This window comes from Phalangium opilio, unplaced genomic scaffold, assembly GCF_054372755.1.
Source record: "Phalangium opilio isolate 3A_F unplaced genomic scaffold, DU_Popi_V2 ptg000217l_1, whole genome shotgun sequence".
NCBI lineage: Eukaryota > Metazoa > Arthropoda > Arachnida > Opiliones > Phalangiidae > Phalangium > Phalangium opilio.
The window spans coordinates 6562558-6578570 of record NW_028324218.1 but is presented as its reverse complement, the minus strand read 5'-3'; the positions used below and the strand labels follow the sequence as shown (position 1 = coordinate 6578570).

The 16013-nt window shown below is 35.7% G+C and overlaps 1 protein-coding gene and 1 long non-coding RNA gene across 6 annotated transcripts in view; both read right to left on the bottom strand.

The window, feature by feature from the left end:
* Positions 1 to 5835: 5835 nt before the first annotated feature.
* LOC149615954 (uncharacterized) lies at positions 5836 to 6563 on the bottom strand. The gene is made up of 3 exons (XR_016375983.1): positions 6459 to 6563; positions 6258 to 6347; positions 5836 to 5899 (listed from the first exon to the last, which is right to left on the bottom strand). It is a non-coding gene; the product is annotated as an uncharacterized LOC149615954 (long non-coding RNA).
* A 5518-nt stretch (positions 6564 to 12081) lies between these two features.
* Nmdar1 (glutamate ionotropic receptor NMDA type subunit 1) overlaps positions 12082 to 16013 on the bottom strand; it is a 69005-nt gene continuing 65073 nt past the window's right edge. For 2 of the 5 annotated variants that reach the window (XM_089857494.1, XM_089857495.1), the window contains exon 19: positions 12082 to 12969. In XM_089857494.1, the coding sequence (XP_089713620.1) occupies positions 12556 to 12969 (414 nt within the window). In that variant the 3' untranslated portion in view covers positions 12082 to 12555. Of the gene's footprint in view, positions 12970 to 14144; positions 14225 to 14309; positions 14636 to 15107; positions 15366 to 16013 lie in introns of those variants that run through there. The other 3 variants (XM_089857496.1, XM_089857498.1, XM_089857497.1) reach the window with 3 other exon arrangements.

Sequence of the window (16013 nt, the reverse complement as noted above, 5' to 3'; positions counted from 1 at the left end):
GTGTTTTTCGTTTTTTATTCGAATACATTCATATAAATTACTATATTTTTTAACCTGTCCTATATTTTCATGAAAGGTCCTGTAATATCCTATATTTTAAAAGAAGTTAATAAGTTTTCTTATAGTATTGAAACCGTTGCAGACGACGGTCGGCTGAATTTCCACTCGTGGAATATGTTCAGCCCTCCGCCTTCCCTGTCACCTCCTCCTCCCACCCTTGGCCCCTCTCCAAAACAGGCTTGGAAATAAGGTTTATTTCTGAACTAGTCCTCCGGACCAGTGACCCCTGATGTCTTAAATATGAAACTGGTCCCGGGACTAGTGACCCTTCCCCAATTTATTTTTCTACTGGTCCCAGGACTTGTGGTCGTTCTCTCTTCTAAAAAAATCTCTCTCGGCTTAGGGTTGTATATACAACTGGACTCCTGGAGTCGAAATTTATGTTAAAATGAAATTAAATAAAGAGGTCCCCATATCAATTTTTAATAAAAGTAGGAATTAATAAACTAGTCATTGGGACCAGTGACCCTCGCGTTTTGAATAAAAAAAGTGGTCCAAGCTATTAATAAACTGGTTTTTGACCTGTAAACCTGTCTTATTTCCTAGCCTGCAGTCCAAAACCGAGGCGAAAACAAAAACGCCGGTTGTAGAAAATCATACGATGTGGCTAAAAAACAGTTGCGCTTTGACCAGGCTCGGGGTCAAGTTTTTGTAATCGCGAAGAAGTAATCGCGACCATCCACGTTTTGACTTATAATTATCGGAATCTTTTTCATATCGAAGAGTAAAAGAATAATTCTCTTGAGAATTAACAATGAGCAGAAGGTATGTCTCAATTTTATTTTAATTTAAGTTTCCCAACGGGCACATGCTGACGAAATAGGCATACATATTAGAATCCCCGTTCCCGTTTTAAGACTTAACGTTGTCTCGCAGTCCCCCGACTTTCAATAGGGTTGACTAACGTCCAGTAATGGAAAATCCCCCCCCCCCAACGATCGGCCAGTATTAAATAAATAAGGGGCAATCCGTTACAAATGGTGCCCGTGACCATTCTTTGAACCTCGGGCTATTGTTTTTCTTGCTACCGTCGCTTTCGTGGCGCGCGGGGTGGTCGTACACGATTCGCGTTTAGTTCCAGTTTGGGCGAACCCGCCGCCATCTTGGACACCCTTCTTTCTAGAACATTCTAACGCGGAGTTCTAGCTCTGACTCATAAATCGCGTTGCATCATAGCTATGCCCCATGTTATCATTGATTTAAATTTAAATTAATTATTTCTGAAATTAAATCTATTATAAAACCAAATTATTTTCGGAATTAGATAAATTTTGAAAAAAATTTAGTGAACCGGAATCGTGCCCAAGTTTAAATACTAAACCCAAATTATACCCAGGAAGTCTGGAGTCAGTATTTTCTTAGGCTACTTCCCGGTATTCGGAAACTTCGGGGTCCACGTTGCCGTTAGCTAAGCCTAACCTCGTGGCCGGAAATATTTTACGTCCGTCTCGGTTATTTGATCCTACAATGGCCGGGATGAAAATCTAGATTTAAATCGGTATTTAAGAACCCATGACGAAGGGTCAGCGAATTCCTCCACAAATCCTGTAGATTTTAATCCAGTTGAGGAACAAATGAATAAGCGCGCTAATAACGTAGCCCTATTTAATCGAATAAGCCAGTTCTATTACCCCATGGGACAAATAACAATCAATCTAGACACGGAGGGAGTACCCCTGATTTAACAAAATTGAACGAGACCCAAAAATATGCCAACCCAAACAGAAATTAGTGGAAGAGAACTCCTATGCTAGGGCCAAAACGTTTATGAATAATTGGGGTCCATCTAGTCAAATTGTTCCTACGGCTACGTCAACTGCCACTATAACTACAGTAACTGTAACTACTACTACTCCTAGTGGAACAATTCCACGTAGTAGCTCTGTAATATATGCCAATGCCCCAATTAGACAGAATATAGCAAATCCTATAAATGTTGGACAGACACAGAGACCAATTAGTCAGTCTCCCATTAGCCCACGAGGAATTTTGCAACCCCGTCCTGGCTTTCAACCCCATAGCTCTCAAGGGGTATTTTGTGATTACAGAGTTTTCTGTGAAATTTTGTAGAGGGGGAGGGTTATTTGGTGATTACCAGTTTTGCTGTGAAATTTGCTTGGCGTTTCTCTGGGCACGTTCGAACTGTATATTCGTGACTTGAAATAATAAAACTCTTTGCATTTACTTCGCAGACCGATCAATATTCATTATAATTTCTGAAAGTTAAGCTGTAGATGTTCAGTATGGAACAGATCAGATGAACATATTTATTCAGTAAAACCATAAGTTTATAAGATATGCCTATAATTCGTAGTGCTACCGAGAGGCTTACAGCTCGAGCTAGTTCGATGGAGAACGACGGAAGCGAGTCAGTTGAAGTCCTAACTACACTCGGTGGTTAATTTTGCAGCTAGGACTTCCATCTAGGTCCTATTTAGTCTGCATTACTAAGCCCCCTTTGACAGCGCCTGCCTCACAACTCGAATCTATGACCTACCTCACTCACTTCAAAACTACAAGCTCCAGTTTGTAACCAGAGATTAACAAACTTGTGGTAGGAACATATCTTATGAACTTATGGTAAAAGTAATAAGTACGATCAGGGATAGATTTAATTTTAGATGTAGGAATGGAGAACAGAGTAATGTGGGCGCGCGTCAAAGTCCCGGCCCCGTTCCACGGGACGGGTGGGGGTATGAAAGAAGAGGCAGTTCATAGCGACAGAGGTGAAAAGGAATTACGTACTTTTCGCTGTCCCCGTCAGCAACGTCATCAACACGTAATTTAAGTGAGCCAATAAGATAATTTAAAATTTTCGTTACGTGTTTAAGGGAGGGGCTCAGTACTGGGCTATGAGTCGGACTGAAGTAAATAGTAACCGTTCTCCATTCCTACTTCTAAAATTAAATCTATTCCTGGTATGATACAAAAGCTAGAAATTGAATTGATAATACAGCGACATTTTAATCGAAATTACGGTTTGTCTGATCTGGTCAACCGTGTATTTTAATTGAAAATAAAACCATTAAATATTAACCGAAAATAATAGCACTACAGAGAAAAGGAGTGATTTAATTTAGGGAACCACCATGTCACGGTTTCTTTCCGTGAACCAGATACAACTCAGTTTTACTGTCTGTTTTATCTTACACTCGCTATTTCGGAATGAATTCGTTTAATCCAGACCTGTATTATGATCTCGCATAATTCAGCTATTTGCTTTCAAGGAGTTTTGCTAATCAGGAAATCGTGTAATAATCTAGAAATCATTTCTTTGAATTGTTTCTCATTTCTGAGTTAATGTAACTCTGGAATTATATGAATTGTGTTATGTTAAACTTGTGAATTGTGATTATCGTAACAACGAGTTACAAAATCGGATTTTTACGTTCATAACTAAACGGGTCAGGGAAAATCTTCAAAAGTCAGGGAACTTCGTTAGGGAGTTCTAAGAATTTCAACAGAGTCCGGGAATTTGTTTAAAGTTGCTAAAATGCCCACGGTTCATTCATCCAACTGAGTGATGTTTTAAACGCCGTTTTGGTAAGATCACGTTCGACCAGAGACCACGAGCAACGTTTTACATTTAAATAATTCATAAAGTGCGATTTATATCACCTAACAACAACAATAACTGTAATTGGTCCTAAAAACTTCAGGGAAAATCGTAGTAAAAGGTCAGGGAAAACCTGGAAAAGTTAGGGAATTTGAATCTGAAAATTTCGTGGCAACCTTGTCAACAGGTTTTTGATAAAAAATACAGAAATATATAAATCATTACATTCGTGAGAAATTACACTATCAAGGCTTTGCCCTAATTCTAAAAATAAACATATTAACATTTTCACATTGTTAACCTTGAATGAAATAATCATGTATTCAAATTCGGAAAACAAGACTTTCAAGAAGAAAATCGTCTTAAACATCGTCCATAAATGTCAAAGTGTCTTAGGATTCTCGCAAAATTCACCCAAACGCAACCTTCGAAAATACTTGTTCATCTTTATAGTCTACTCGCATATTGCTCACGTGACCGGTTCCTTCATAGACAGCTTATTAAACTCATCGGACATAATATCAACTTTACTTTATCGACTTTTCCTACTAATTCGCTTTTACGGTTATTTATATTGCGTGAACTTTGCCCTTTTCAAACCGAAATCGTACCGCGTGTCGCCGAAAGATCGTTTTAACGACATTTCAATCGATATTGCAATAATCTTAATCATTTTAACCGCTCTATAGCTCTTTACATTCATAGTCGCCCTTGTTTCCATGTTTGAGGTCAAAGGTTATGTCGAGTTTTACGTAGAAATATGTTTATACAACCTAAACTATTTGAAATCGAATCTGATATTAGGGCATATTTTCATGTTCTGCGATATTTTTTGCTACAGTTTCTCCTTAATTTTCGTGTTTTTAATTCAAACTGAGCTGATCGTCGAGTGTGGTGTTTTGGAAACGGAATTAAGTAATTTTTATAACGAAATAAGGCTTAACAATCGCAGTTACGAAAGATTATGTCGCAAACATACTGAGATTCTTTTAACAACCCAAAAATTGGATGAAAAATATCGAATGCATATTCTATTATGGTTAACTGAATGGACATTCAACTTCTGCTTAACATTACCAGTAACTATTACGGAATTACCATGGAATGATTACTATCAAGTATCAATTTATTGGGCCATGGATTTTTTGGTGCCCTTAATGAGTTACGCCTTTGTTTTCGCGTGTTTGTCACGTGTTGATTTCCAACAACGAAAGTTAGCGAGATCGTGTCATTATCGGTTATGGAAAGATGAACTTGGTAACGCGAAACACCGAGATTTGGTTCGAAGAAGGTATTTTCTTAAGGCTTTTACTACTCTAAACATATCTTTTACTGTTTATAATTGGGTTAATATTGACTATAATTCTATTAGCGCCTTTGTAGGTGCGGCATTTTCCTATTTTATTTTTATAGTAACTGTATTGTTACAGAAAAACCAAGTTGTTCCTTAATGGTTTTTTTACTTTTTGGGCCGCCATTTTAAAAGATGGCGTAGGGCAATTCGAACGCTAAAGCTTACCACAAAGCCCGTCTAAAGGGTATAGGGAATCACTGTACTTAATATTAAATAAATCTGTCGAAATGCGCGGACATAATTCTATCAGACAGGTGTTTCTTTATGGGCCGCCATTTTTAAAGATGGCGTAGGGCATTTAGAACGCCAAAAGCTTACTATAAAACCCGTCTACAGGGTATAGGGAATCACTGTACTAAATATTAAATAAATCTGTTGAAATGCGCCTACGCTATTCCATTTTACATTTCTGGTCGCCATTTTTCAAGATGGCGGCTGATTGAAAAAATCTTTCTTAGAGCGTGCCTACTACTTAAGAGTAACGTCCCTGCAAAACTAGTTTCAGCCTTCTATCTAAAGCGGTTTGTGCTGGGCATTGATTATGTCAGTCAGTCAGAACTTGAACTTGTATAGGGACCGCAACCCTAACTTGGAACAGTTTATAATTTGGACCACTTTTCTTAAAATCGTCATAACTTTAGTATGGATCTTTCAAATGAATATTTTAAGGGCTCATTTTGAAGACTGAAATACCCTCTATCCATAGAACACTGCCAAAATACTCAATCATAAAATTCAGAGAAGATACAATCATAATTAGATAACCTCATTCGTGATCGCAACAAATACCCTTAATCCAACCCACATTTATGCAAAATATAATAGATATACATTTCAATTTAATTTTCAAATGCAGATTTTATTTATTTTTATTAATAACATTCAGCGTCTTGAATTAACGATGCACGTAACGTTTATTTCAAGCAAATCTTGATGAAAAAATTTTTTTGGAGCAATTAATGTTTGAAAATTCTCAGAATCCAATGAGTTCCAAAAATGGTAGCAGAGCCGAAGATCCATGAGTGCAATTTCTATTACATTTTTGCAATAAAGACCACAGTTTACAAGTTAACGAACATTGGATTGTTTTAGGGATGGCCCCTTAAATTTGAAAGTGAAGTACTGAAAGACAATTATTGCTAATTTAATTAAGGGGTCATCCGTAAATCATTCCAATCATAACTTGTTTAGGGTTACTCTTAGGGTAAAATGTCATTGAACACACTTTGGTTCAAAATTGAGCATAGGACCAACTGCACTTCCGTTCTACCACCATATAATACATACAGATGCAACTTTATCCATCAAAGGCTTTAATTCGAAAGTCATATAACCGTCGAGAACTCCAGCGACGCAGCATCTGACTGGGTAAAAGGCCTAAACGGAAACCAGCATTAAGTTGGTTAATTAATTTTTAATTAAATAAATAAATAAATGAAATATTCACGTATATAAATGAAATATTCACATATATAAATGACAACTTACGGCATCGTTCATAAAATTAGGTCGTTTCGAGTGGCACTTTTCTACAAGCTCTTTCGAGACTGTCTTAGTTAAACAAGTCATTTCGTTGCAGGTTTTTCTGTTGGGCATTTTCTAATAATGGGGGGAAAAAACATTTTTCTCGAAACATCAATGGATCGTGTCGGTTTTTAACAGCCATTTCTTTTTTCACTTACCTTGAGCTCGCTTTTTAGTACACGCATGCACTTTAAGAAGTCTATATAGCGAAAAATAATTAATATTATAATTTAATACCAGCTGGTTTATGGGCCGTAGGCAGGGGGATAGACTAGTCATCCATAGATCCCATACAGACACATGAACTTAATGGTAAATAATAAATTTATGATAAACCTTAAAATGTTACGGGAGGAAATTCTTTACGCAGACTTAATGGCTAGGTTAGGGGGGGGGGGGGTTGCCTCCGACCCTAACCTTGAAAAGAACTGAACCGAACCACTTCTACTTCTTTTCTTTTACAAGGCGCACCGTGATAGATTAGAGGTAAATTTTGTCATGCATCATGATTGGTCTAGCTCCTACCACAAAGCCCGCCGAGATACGTTGAGTTAAAATGCTAGTTACACAATGATTCCTAGTAGCTGTATGTATTCCTATTTAAAAGTTGATTATAATACTTATAGCGATTTCCACTGACTGCACTAGAGCACTCTAAGTGCACTCTCGGCGCGTTTTCGTCCGCCACTGGGAACACGAGTGCAACACTCGCCCAGAATCGCGTTTTCCACTGACCCCAAAAACTGCCCGAGAATTGCTCTTTCGTGCTCTGAAAAATTCGACGGAGCGACGGTGCTCGAGTATGACGTAATAAAATTAAAATGGCGGACCATGGGGTATCTCATAGAAGACAGGCTCTCGCTTATGCTTATTTATTTCTGGAATCATCTTCTTAAAGTTCTGAAGATGAAGAATACGAGGTTTTATCATTACTTTAAAGATATTACGCCTCTTCCTAAAACCAATAATTATATCAGAGACGTTGTCGATCATTATTCAAAATAGATTTTTTGAAAATTAATTGAAATGTTAATTCTATTAATTGGTTTCGGCCCATTTGCGTCAAGATATACACTCTTTATTGCAATTTCGTCTCCGGCGCCAATTTTGATTATTCAGAGCGCGCTCTGACCTCTCGATCGTGTTCCACTGACGAAACTATTCTCTCCAAAACTCGCTGAGGGCAGTTACGTCATCCTGACACTGAGAGCACTCTTTGGAGCAGTCAGTGGAAATCGCTATAAGTTAGTTACCTTTATTTCCCATTTCACAATATGCAAATAGGCGAAATTTAGCCAATTGCATGGTATGGAAATTGTAATCTCGTCCGTCACTTTTCTTGCATGTTCCATTTAACGTGTCATCCGGAGCGGAAGCAACTTCTAAAGTTAGAATTATTATGGCAAGAAACAGAGCAAAAATGTGGAATTTCATGTTTGAAAGGTTTGCGTAGAACTGAACTGAAAACCTCCAGGCGTCGTGTTTTCTAAGGGTTTAAGTTTTGACTTAACTACATTATTTTTTTTTTTTCAAAAACCCATTTAATAAATGGCCGTATTGTTTTATTGTTTTGTAGTTTCTTTAAAAGTAAAATAATCCGAAGTTTTTACGAACAATAGTTCACGGTAATAGATTTCAAATTATATGAATTAATTTATGTAACACCAAGTCTAAGACCACTTTATCATCCTGGTGATGTCACTGATTTTCGAAAATGGGAATTTCATTTCAAATTGATTCGGGATTATTGAAGCATAGTGCTAGCAAGGTCTAATCAAGAAGTGATATCTAATTTATTAGGGAGAAGGTATAAATTCGCTACATTTCCAGCTTTATCTCCAGTCCAAACGTAGGTCCAGAGTTAATCCCCGCCTCTAAATTACAACCAGCATCTCATTGGTTCTTGAAAACTCGTGCACGTCAGCGCGACTCGAATGACGAAAATTACAGTCATATTTTCCGCTGAGGAGAAGCGAAATAGCCCGGCCTCCTTTTACGTCCCCCCTTGTATTTTGAAAGGGGGACTGGGACTATGGCGCGCCAATACTTAGGCATCTTAAACCTTCTCCCTAATAAACTAGATATCACTTCTTGGTCTAATATATTTATAAGTTTAATATTTTTAAAGGCAATTAACACGCTGACTTTTCTACAAATAATACAGGCATAACCTTTTGGAAGTCAGGGAATTTTGAAATGAAAAGTCTGTCCCAACCCTGCCTCTGCTGGTTTTATCTATAATACCGTTATTAACTTAACTATGATTATAACTTTAAGTTAATGTATTATTTATTATGATCTATTGTAAATTCAGTTTCATTCAGAGTATGATTGGGTTGAAAGTTGGGTTTAGTGTAGAAATATGTACCGGGTATGAAGCAAACTCCGGCTGAAGGGTCGTAATCGCAACAATTTGTAATATAGCTTAATATCGTTTTAGCTTAAATTTTTCCCTTTAGTTCTCAATAGATAATTCTTCATGACAATGGTCTGTAGAAAATTGGTCGTTGTACATTATTTTAAAATTTCGTCTAAATTTTAGGCCTAATACCTAATTACTCTAAAAAAACTAAAATTATGCTGGTTAACTTCGAATGGAACACAGCCCCCAAATGGTCAAATGCTTTAGGTCTCTACAGAATCGATTTGTAGAATCTCCTGTCCATAAAACTTGCTTTGGTTAATGGTAATAGTTAGGATAGCCAAGAAGCGATATCTAATTTATTTGGGAGAAGGTATAAGATGCCTTAGTATTCGCGCGCCATAGTCCCAGTCCCCCCTTTCAAAATACAAGGGGAGACGTAAAAGGAGGCCGGGCTATTTCGCCTCTCCCCAGTCGGAGAATACGTTATTTTCGTCATTCGCGTCGCGCTGATGTGAGTTTTCAACAACCAATGAGATGCTGGTTGAAATTAATTTAGAGGCGGGGATTAACTCCGGACCTACGTTGGGACTGGAGATAAAGCTAGAAATGTGGCGAATTTATACCTTCTCCCTAAATGAACATACATGAAAATATTTCACACGATTAGTGTTTAAATCCCTTCATGGACAAAGCCTAGATTATAAGCTATATGCTGATTGCGCATGTGCTGAACTGACTGTAGGACCGGTACTGTGCTTGAAAGGGACAGGGGAAGGGGGCTGAGGGAGATTTTGGTGGGTATCTCCGAGACTTACTTCTATTTGTGCTTACTGATGCAAATTTGTGTGAGCTGCCATTTTTTATTTTTTATTTCATTTTGATCAAAATGTTTCTACATTTTACAATTTACATTTTGGTTGTTCGGTTTTTCTCTTTATATATTTGATCCTGTTGTATTCAAAAAGCTTTAACATGTTTATGTTTATTTTAATTTTTTTCTTTCAAATAATGGTTTTTCCTCTACGCGAAATAACAATGATTCCATTGTGCTGCTAATGATACGGCATGTTTAATTACGCTTGACTACAGTGTGTGCTGCCTAAACCTAATTTATGCAAATTAATAAATATAACAATATTCATAAATTATTCTACTCCCGATTAAAATACTTCATGCTTTTCTTCATGTACCCAAAATTTTACCGAAACGATTCCAAAACTTAAATCCTGACCTTTTTTCTTTTTTTTTTTGAGATGATTTGGAAATATTTTGGTTTTAATATATTAGTATTTTTAAAATTAAATATTTTGTAATTCAAATCTAACGTATTCTTGTTTGAATTTCTTCTAGGCCTAAACCCGAGTATCTCACTATTATAATTTTTTTATTAAATTGATACTCGGGACTAGACTTTTAATTTCTTTTTTAATCAAAAGAACGTATAAAATAATGAATATTATCAATTGGAACCATGTTTCTATCTACAATATTAAAGGAGATACGAGCAATTAAGTTTCCGTAATGGGTGGCACTACGCCTTAGGCTTCTCCGCGAAGCCCTGGTTACGTTCCCCCATTGGACGACTAGTAGCACCTGACGTATTCGTCCAATAGATAAGGTCCCCAGTGCATAGTGGTGAAGCCTAACGCGTAGAGCCCATTAAGGAAACTTAATTGCTTGTATCTTCATTAACATTGTAGATAGAAACATGGTTCCAATTAATAATATTGATTATTTTATACTCTCTTTCGATTGAAAAGAGAAAATTAGAGCCCAGATTATCCGTTTAATTAAAAAATTAATTAGGGTTTTTTTCTTAGCTTTAACATCTTAAATAACAAAAAAAATTAATAGAGTAATAAACATAATTATATTTATATAAAACCATTCCAAACCTCTCTCAAAAAATAATTCACATTATCAAATTTATTTCAAAATCATCAACTTTCAACTAATTTTAACACTCAAGAGTTAAGGAAGGGGTTATGTTATAATGTATCTCCATTTATATTTCATTTATTTTTTTTTTGTTATGGATGGAATGTTATTAAGCTATTTTAATGGCAATTAACTCATGATTAAGCGCAAATATTCCCTTTTCTTCTTCAATATATATTAATAATTACAATATACTTTAATAACGTAAAACACAACGATGTTGTTTGTTTATTTGTTGTTATTTTTATTTTCAAACAAAGGGCGTGTTAAACATGAATTAAAGAAATTAATATTTAGCTGCTAGAATATTGTAGTTAAATATTAATTAATTCATGATTATATTAATGATGATGATGTTGGGTGGTAACATAAATTTTATTTTATACCTTTTAAATATTTTTGTCCATTCCCGCTACTAAATATTGCGATAGTCCCGTATTGTCGGCGTAAATTGGCTTCAGCTAGTTAAGGTTTTTATTTTTTTACTTTTTACGATTTTTAATGGTGGTTGCAAAAGTATTCAGCGAACCCCCGGTGGCAGGCTGGCTGGTTGATATTTTTTTCTTCTGTTATTCACGAAGTAGCCGAAGACACTGTACGCAGTATTTCCATAGTCATCTGGTTTTAAATATTATTTCACCATATAACAACACTGGTTTTTCACAAAGTGTTTTTTTTAATATTCTTTATAATGTGGTTGTTGTTTATCTAAACTCTACCATCGCACTTCGCGGCCTAATTTAGGCTATTTCTGCCATCTATCTAAATATTTAGTATTTACCTATAAATCTACCGTTTTTAAAACAACAAACGCCGTGTAACTATATTTGATTAAAATTAATTATAGTGGTTTATTGTGATTGCCAGAGTAATGGGGGTTTATAATTTCGTATTAGTTTTATATTAACTAATTAATTTTAAGGATTGGTTTGATTGGAGTCTTCGCGTTTTGAGCTGTCGTTAGAGTGAAAACAAAGGCTGGTTTATTTCATATTAATGTTTCTGCATAAATTTAATAGTAAATTTTTGTTTCATTATTAATTTTTTTAAATTCATTGTAAAGTTAAGTTTTAATTCCAAAACTTGCTGCCATGTCAATGATATTTAATTATTTGGCATGTTTGCGTTTAAACCAAAACTCTAGAGGTAAGGAAGTTGAATATAACAGTAAAATTCCTAAAACCAATCAATATTACGTGGCGCTTGTTGTTTCACAAAAATTATTTCTACCAAAGTTTTTTGTTATAATTATAATAATAATTTATAATAATAGTTCACCATAACGCGTTTTCTTATTATTTATTTTTTTTGGGCATTTGGTTACATTTTTTTTTTGTTTTGTTTAAAACGTCTCACTCAGCACTTTTTGACGTACTTTTAAAACCGCTCTCAAAAGTTTTTTTTTTGTAATTTAATTTATCAGTTTTTTGATGTAAAATATTTTTTCTTCTTATAATTAGTAATTCATAATTTTTTTATTAATTAATCCGCATCCTTGTTAAACCTTATTAATCCAAAGTTTTTCAGTTTCTTTGAAATCCTTTTTTTATTTGAGAATTTTATAAAATTAGCTTCGCTGGGACGTTAATTCGCATTATTAAATTTTTTATTCAGGTCACAAGCACGTTGGCATTTAATTTCAGAATTTTTCCTTAATTTTTTTTTACAATATTGTCTCTTTAGTTTATTGTAATCTTTTTTCAAATTTCGCGTCGCATAGCAGTTTTTCTCTTAATTTCAAATTTACATATATCCGGTTCAAACTGGGATATCGTACGGGTTTCCTCCAGGGTGCAGATAGGCGGGGTCTTGTTGACCTCTGGTGACGTAACGAACACGCCCACCACGCATTCGCACAGCCGGGGAAGAGGCGGGGGGAGGAGGAGGAGGCGGTATTCCCTGGTGGAAGTCTCCGTCTATATCGGTGACTCCGAGGGTGGATCCCATGTCGAGGGGCGGGCAGGTACGTTCTAAGGGCGGGACCCAACGAGGGGGCGGTGGAGGTGGAGGCGGTTCCATTTGAAGGGGGTCGAATGAAAGAGTGGTGCTGCTTGTCGGGAAGGTTGAACCGGATGTCAATCCCAGCATTCCTTTCTCAATCGTGAACGCTTCCATGCCGTTCGCTTTCAGACGTTTTTGTGCCTGGAGTGTTGCTCGCAGGGTTTTACGTTTCTGTGGTTTGTAATAGAGTACACCCGTTTGGTAAATGGTTATTAATTATTAATATTTAACGATTTTTTAGGGGTCGTTTATTTGTGCTCGTGATGCTGGGCTTTGTAATGATTCTAAAATACTTTTTTACGATGTTATATGTGCGTGAGTTTGCGTGGTTTGTTACACTCATCAAAAACATACTTGAATCACGGTAAAGAGGTTTGCTTATTGTGTGGCACAGTTTATTTATGTTAAATATGTAGTTTTTAATCTCCAAATTGCAATGTAATATCGTTTGAGCATAGTTCTGTAGTTTATTTTTAGAAAAATATTTCGTTGCATTTAATATTTAGCGCAACTTGCGGACTTTTTTTGACATTATAAAAGAAATTTTTATAATTAAATGATCATAATTAACACGGAAATTGAAGAAATTTTAATTATAATGTCTTTTAATTAAAAAGTCCCAATTTTCATTAAAATGCTAATTTTGATGAGTGTATATTAGCATGGAAATGAGTCTACCGGTACGAAACGTTGAGATGTACTTTCAATTCAAAAGTTTAAAGAGAAAAATTTAAATTTAGAATTAATAATTTAAATAATATTTTTCAACCCCTATTTTAATTAAAATTCGCATTTAAAAATAAATAAATAAAATTATTCCGAAAATCACAATTATCTTGATTGAGCGCATTCTCTACGTAACGAAAAACAAACTACGCCTTATTAATTAATGACAGTGCATTCCTAACTGCAAATATCGTGAAATTCGTAACACCGAATTTTTATTGGTTGTAAAATGAACCAATAAGAATTTAGCTCCTCCCTTTAATTGCGTTACGAATTTCCAACTAATATTTATAATAAAACCAAAACTCTCATTTTTAAATTAAATATTAATATTTAATCTCCTCGTTAGGCATAAATATTTGAAATTTTTTATATTATATTAAAAAATAGGAATGTTAAAAAAACCAATATTACTTTTTGGAAAATCTGTAGTAAAAAACACAAAGACAGCGATATATAGAAAAAAGGTGAAATATATTGAGGTGTACGTGAAATAAATTTATAGAAAAATATTTATATATATATTTATATATTTATGAACTACGAAAGATATATAAGAATATAATTAATATAGCTAAAAAGAGAGCAAAATATTGAAATAATGGCGAGAAGCGACTCACCTTGAACGGCCTAGGCCTATTTAAACATTCAACATGCGTTAGGTTTTTTTCAGATCGGGGCCCGCATCTTTAGGTTGGGTCTACAAGGCAAAAGAAAATCTCCCAAAAAACAATCTAATTTCAATCGTCAGTTTTCGACAACCTTGAGGTCTCCACTGTTTTAGATGCGTTACTCTAACATGGAACGCCTGCAGGGGGCGTTACTCTAACATGGAACGCCTGCAGGGGGCGTTACTCTAACAGGGAACGCCTGCAGGGGGCGTTACTCTAACAGGGAACGCCTGCAGGGGGCGTTATCCTAACAGAGAAATCCTTAATGGGCGTAACCAAATCTTCAGAAGGGCGTAACTAAATGCTAGTAGGATGAACATGGATGGAAACAACGGAAATATATTAAGTAGTCGTAGGAGTTGAACGCTGCTGGTCTGGAAAATTCTCGCTTTGGAAGTTTTCTTCACAACTTCCGGTAGGCACGCGCAGCTTATTCGGCCCTAAAATTGGTTGAAATGTGATGAATTAAATTAAAAGTGTAAATGAAGAAAAGCGAGAAATTCATCGTTGTTAGCCGTTATGGGAGTGGTTTTTATGGTGGACTTTTGAAATAAAGATGCATAACAGTCACAAATCTCTTTTCTTGAGGCTAAGTAGTGGGTGTAGCTTGTGGGCGTGACTTTATGTGAAATAATCTAGTGGTGGGTGTAACTTGTGGGCGTGACTTTAAGTTAAGCTGTGTGATATTGGTGAGCATTACAATTTTAGAAATTGATTTTCCTTTCTATAAAAAGTGATATTAACGAATGGAAATTTCAACAGTCGAAAACTGGCTTTCAGTGTGCAAATAAAATTACATAGCAAGCTATATATATATAGATATAGTTTGATCATAAGCATAAAAATACTTTATATAGTTGACCTTTATAAAATATTCTGGAAAAACTTAAAGCTGGGCTACAAATGTTTTACCTCTTCGTCTTCCAATTGGCTCATTCGAAGCCAAAGTTCCGCGTCTTGATAAGGAGGCGGTTTCCCCCGCGTGGCTTTCTTAACCCTTGACCTTTCGTCATCAACTCTTTCAACGTCTTTATAAGGCATTATGGGTTCGACAGGGGATTCGTTATCAAGGTCAGGATATGCGCTTAAGTACAGGGGGAGAGAAGCCGCGAAACCTGTATAGCAAGGCGAGGGTGTTTGCAGGGGGTCTTCATTAGGTTCGTTATCGGGCTTAGAAATTATTTGGCAGGGTGAGAAAAATTGTGTTCAGTTAGAGTGTAAATCTTTCTAGCTAGCTGTTCTTCGTTTTGTGCTCTTTAGAGCTAGAAAACGATTTTCCGTCCCCTTACGGCTGGGCGCCTATCCCCCTATTTTCCTCAGTTTTTATTGTGACCCATTTGGCCGCGCAAAACTGTAATATGGCCGGGGCCATCTTGTTTCATTAATCTTTCGCTCTTTAGCGCTGGAAAACTTTGTTCTGTCCCTTACGGCTGGGCACCTATTCTCCTATTTTTTAGTGTGACCAGCTTGACCGCGCAAAAGTGTAATATGGCCGGGACCATCTTGTTTAAATCTGGAAGAGCTCGTTCTTAAATATTGTACCCCAGCTTATTGAAAAACAATTAAATAAATAAATCTAGAATTAAGCGAGAAATCCTAAACACATGCAAAGATAACGTAAATAATCAAAAATTTAAACTAAGGGAAACGATAAATATATAGAAAAAGCATGAAAAACGAAGCGTAATGATAATATTAATAAAAAAAGATTTTAACTTTTTGTTTTTTCAAATTTAGTTGTACGTAAAAAATATATAGATGTTTTTTGTTTCCAATTTGGCTCTACCTTGTGATCAGACATGCGTTTTGTTTTTATTT